At 41.4% G+C, this 3,795-nt stretch overlaps 1 protein-coding gene across 1 annotated transcript; it reads right to left on the bottom strand.

Moving 5' to 3' along the window:
- Positions 1 to 1,987: 1,987 nt before the first annotated feature.
- LOC114197742 (olfactory receptor 7E178-like) lies at positions 1,988 to 2,974 on the bottom strand. Its single transcript, XM_028088882.1, has one exon. The coding sequence runs from the start codon at positions 2,915 to 2,917 to the stop codon at positions 1,988 to 1,990; it is 930 nt and encodes a 309-aa protein (XP_027944683.1). The 5' UTR covers positions 2,918 to 2,974.
- Positions 2,975 to 3,795: the final 821 nt, after the last annotated feature.

Genomic DNA, 3,795 nt, shown 5'->3' with positions numbered 1-3,795 from the left:
GCGAAAAAAACCAGCCATGTGATTAAAGGGTTGGAGCTTTGGGCAAAGTGATATCAGCCCAACCTCAGGAGGGAGACTGAAAACTGAGTTCAACCATGCAGGCCATAATTCAACTAATCATATCTATATAATGAAGCCTCAATAAAAGTTCTGGACACTGGAGCTCAGGTGATCTACCTGGCTGGTAACAGTCTTTGAGTAGTGTCACACATATGTCCCAGGAAAAGGTAATGGGTCTGGATTCCAAGGAAAGAGGACAACAAGAAGCTTCACATATGGGATGTTCCAGACCTTGCATTATGTGTATCTTTTGTCTGAATCTAATTTGTATTGTTTTGTTGTAATAAAACTGCAATCATAGTATACTGCTTCTTGAGTTCTGTGAGTCATTCTAGTGCATTATCAAGGCAGTCCTCTCAGTTTGAATCATTCTAGCAAATTATCAAATGTGAAAAAGTTCCCAAATTTGTATCCAACTGGTCTGATGTGAGAGTGGATCTAGGGACCCCTGAACTTGTGGCTGGTGTCAGAAGTGAGGGCAATCTTATGGTTTGACAAATTCTTTGCAGCAAAGAGGAACACTGGAAAAAGTCAAGCCAAGCTGAAGTCCATCAAAGACCTCCAAAAACCAGCAGGGAGCTCTGGAGCTAAGATGATCTCTTAGAGTTGGCTGGAATTAGGGCAAAAGGTACAAACGTTTACACCCCCACATGAAACAGTTATCGGATGTGGGCTGCCCCAGGAAGGAGGCATGACCCTGCTGAGGCGGATCCCTATAGGGGTTGATTGCCGAGGGTTGAGAAGCACCCAACATTTGAAGCAACATGTCCCTTATTCCTGACAGGAGATCTTTGTGTGTGTGTGTGTGTGGAAAAATAACATAAAATTTTCCACTTTAACCATTTTTAAGTGTATAGATCAGTGGTATTAAGTACATTCACAACCATCACTACCATACAACTCTAGAACTTTTCCACCTTCCCAAACTGAAACTCTGTCCCATTAAACACTAATCCCATCTTTCCCTCCCCCAGCTCCTGGCTCCCACCATTCTACTCTCTGTCTCTGTGAAATTGACTATTGTAGGCATCTTATATAAGTGGAACTATACAGTATTTGTCCCTTTGTGTCTGGTTATGTAATCTGATTGAGGAGAAATTAGATGGAATAGGAAAAACAATCATCAGGAAAATTGGGATCATCTCTGCTCTGGTGGTTCCTCTCCCATCTACTCCTTGGGAATCATATATCCCAGTTTTCCTAGGGAAGTCCCAGGAAACTTGATAACTGTTTATTCAAACTCAATATTAATAGGGTCCCATTTCAGTTTCAAAAGGAAATTAAATAGTTATCCTACTCGCTCAAAAATCTGATCAAGATGGGGCACCGGGGTGGCTCAGTTGATTGAGCATCTGACTCTTGATCTCAGCTCTGGTCTTTAGCTTACAGTCATGGGTTCAAACCCTGTGTTGGGCTCTGCGCTGGTTGTGGAGCCTACTTAAAAATATATACATATATCTGACCAAGCTCATTAAGGCACAAAAATGTATTTGATGTTTTGGTCCTTAATGTAGGATTTAGATCTTCTTAACAAATAGGGGAGGAAATCATAGGAAAATAACAAGAAAGAGAGAGTTGTGATTATTTTGCAATGATAGAAACAAGACTGCTCATGACCAAGAGTCTTAGGTAATGCATAAAGAAAATGAGAGGGGTATACAGATATATGCATAATCCTGCAGGGACTATGATTTAAGTGGGGAGTCCAAAATAATCTCCCAATTCCATTAGAGCTATGCTAACAGGAATAATCGTGCAAGCAAAAAGCAGAGATCCATATAGGTACATATAGGTACGTAGACATAGGTACATATAGGTACATACACATGGTATACCATGTGGCTGCAGATTCAGAATTTCTTGTGCATATTTGATTTGCTGCATTTTCCAGTTCTATGAACCAAAAGGGATAAGACAGATGCTGAGATTAGGCTGTTCTGCTGATCATCCCCCACAGTGCCCTCTTGACGTCCCTGTTCCTCAGGCTGTAGATGAAGGGATTCAGCATGGGGGTGACCACAGTGTACATTACTGAGGCCACTGCACCCTTCCTGGGGGAGGGGGAGATGGGGGAGCTGAGGTACACTCCAAGACCTGTTCCATAAAACAAGCAAACAACCAACAGGTGAGAGCCACAGGTAGAAAAGGCTTTGTACTTCCCACCTGTGGATGGGACTCTCAGAATGGAGGAAACAATTCTGGTATAAGAGCAAAGGATCCCTGAGAGTGGAACACCACCAAAAATGGCACCAATAAAATACATTAGTATAGTGTTGATGGAGGTATCAGAGCAGGCAAGGTGGAGAAGTTGAGGTGCATCACAAAAGAAATGATGAATTTCCACATTTGTGCAGAAGGTAAGTTGTGACACCATCAAACAGTGAATCTGAGATCCCAAAAGGCTGCTAAAAAATGACACCAGGACCAACAAGCCACAGAGGCATGGGTTCATGATGACTGGGTAGTTCAGGGGGTGAGAAATGGCCACAAACCGGTCATAGGCCATCACAGCCAGGAGTAGATTGTCCAAACACCCAAATAGAAAAAAAAAGGACATCTGAGTTAGGCAGCCTGCATAGGTGATAGATTTGCTATGTGTTTGAATGTTCACCAGCATCTTTGGGATGGTGGTAGAGATGAAACAGATGTCAACAGAGGACAGGTTGGAGAGGAAGAAGTACATGGGGATGTGGAGGTGGGAGTCCGAGCTGACAACCAGGATGATGAGCAGGTTCCCGAGCACAGTGACCAGATACATGGACAGAAACAGCCCAAAGAGAAGGGGCTGCAGTTCCGGATCATCTGAGAGGCCCAGGAGGAGGAACTCTGAGACAGTTGTTAGATTCTGTGGTTCCATGCAGGTGGGACACCTCTTGAAAAAGAAAAGAACATTGAATAAACAAAACAAGTGTAGAGACACCCAGCTAAGTGTGCATATTTTGATTCAAGCAATTCACAAGTAAAGGAGTCACACTTACGGAGCATACATCCCATTACCTTCAGCAACATTTCTCAGTTGTAAACTCTTCTTGGAACTGTTTCCTTATTGGTGTCTGGGCTATTCATCTGTTTCTGTATATGCCCACCATGAAGACATTGAGCCAAAGAATGTTAGAGAAACATATAAATATATAAACATAGAAATACTTAGTTATACTTGCTTCAGAACTCATATTTGTTGCCAGTAAAAATTGAAGTTTTCTTGCTTTCCCTGCATGATCGCATTCCCCTACACTTCAGTTGTCCAAAGGCAAACACTGTCATGAATGTGGTAGATATATTTTCCTTTCAATGTTTCCATAATATTAGTATTGATTTATGTATTCATAAATAGGTTTTTTAAAAGTTTACTTAATATTATACTAATGCACATGTTGTTTCCTGAGTTCTCACTTGCCACAGTAATGTATTTTAAGTGTCTGTGAAGTATACACATCTATTTGAAGCACTTCAAATGAGGCATAGTATTACCTGAAAGATAAATTTTATTTTATTTTTAATTTCTTTTTTTATTATTATGTTCAGTTAGTCAACATATAGTACATCATTAGTTTTTGATGTAGTGTTCAATGATTCATTTGTTGCGTATAACACCCAGTGCTCATCACAACACGTGCCCTCCTTGATACCCATCACCCGGCTACTCCATCTCCCCACCCCCCTCCCTTCTGAAACCTTCAGTTTGTTTCCCAGAGTCCAAAGTCTCTCATGGTTTACCTCCCTCTCTGATTTCTT

This window comes from Eumetopias jubatus, unplaced genomic scaffold (assembly GCF_037043125.1).
Source record: "Eumetopias jubatus isolate StellerSeaLion01/CBP00866 unplaced genomic scaffold, mEumJub1_p1.0 scaffold_1, whole genome shotgun sequence".
NCBI classification, from domain to species: domain Eukaryota; kingdom Metazoa; phylum Chordata; class Mammalia; order Carnivora; family Otariidae; genus Eumetopias; species Eumetopias jubatus.
This window is presented reverse-complemented; position numbering and strand designations above follow the sequence as displayed.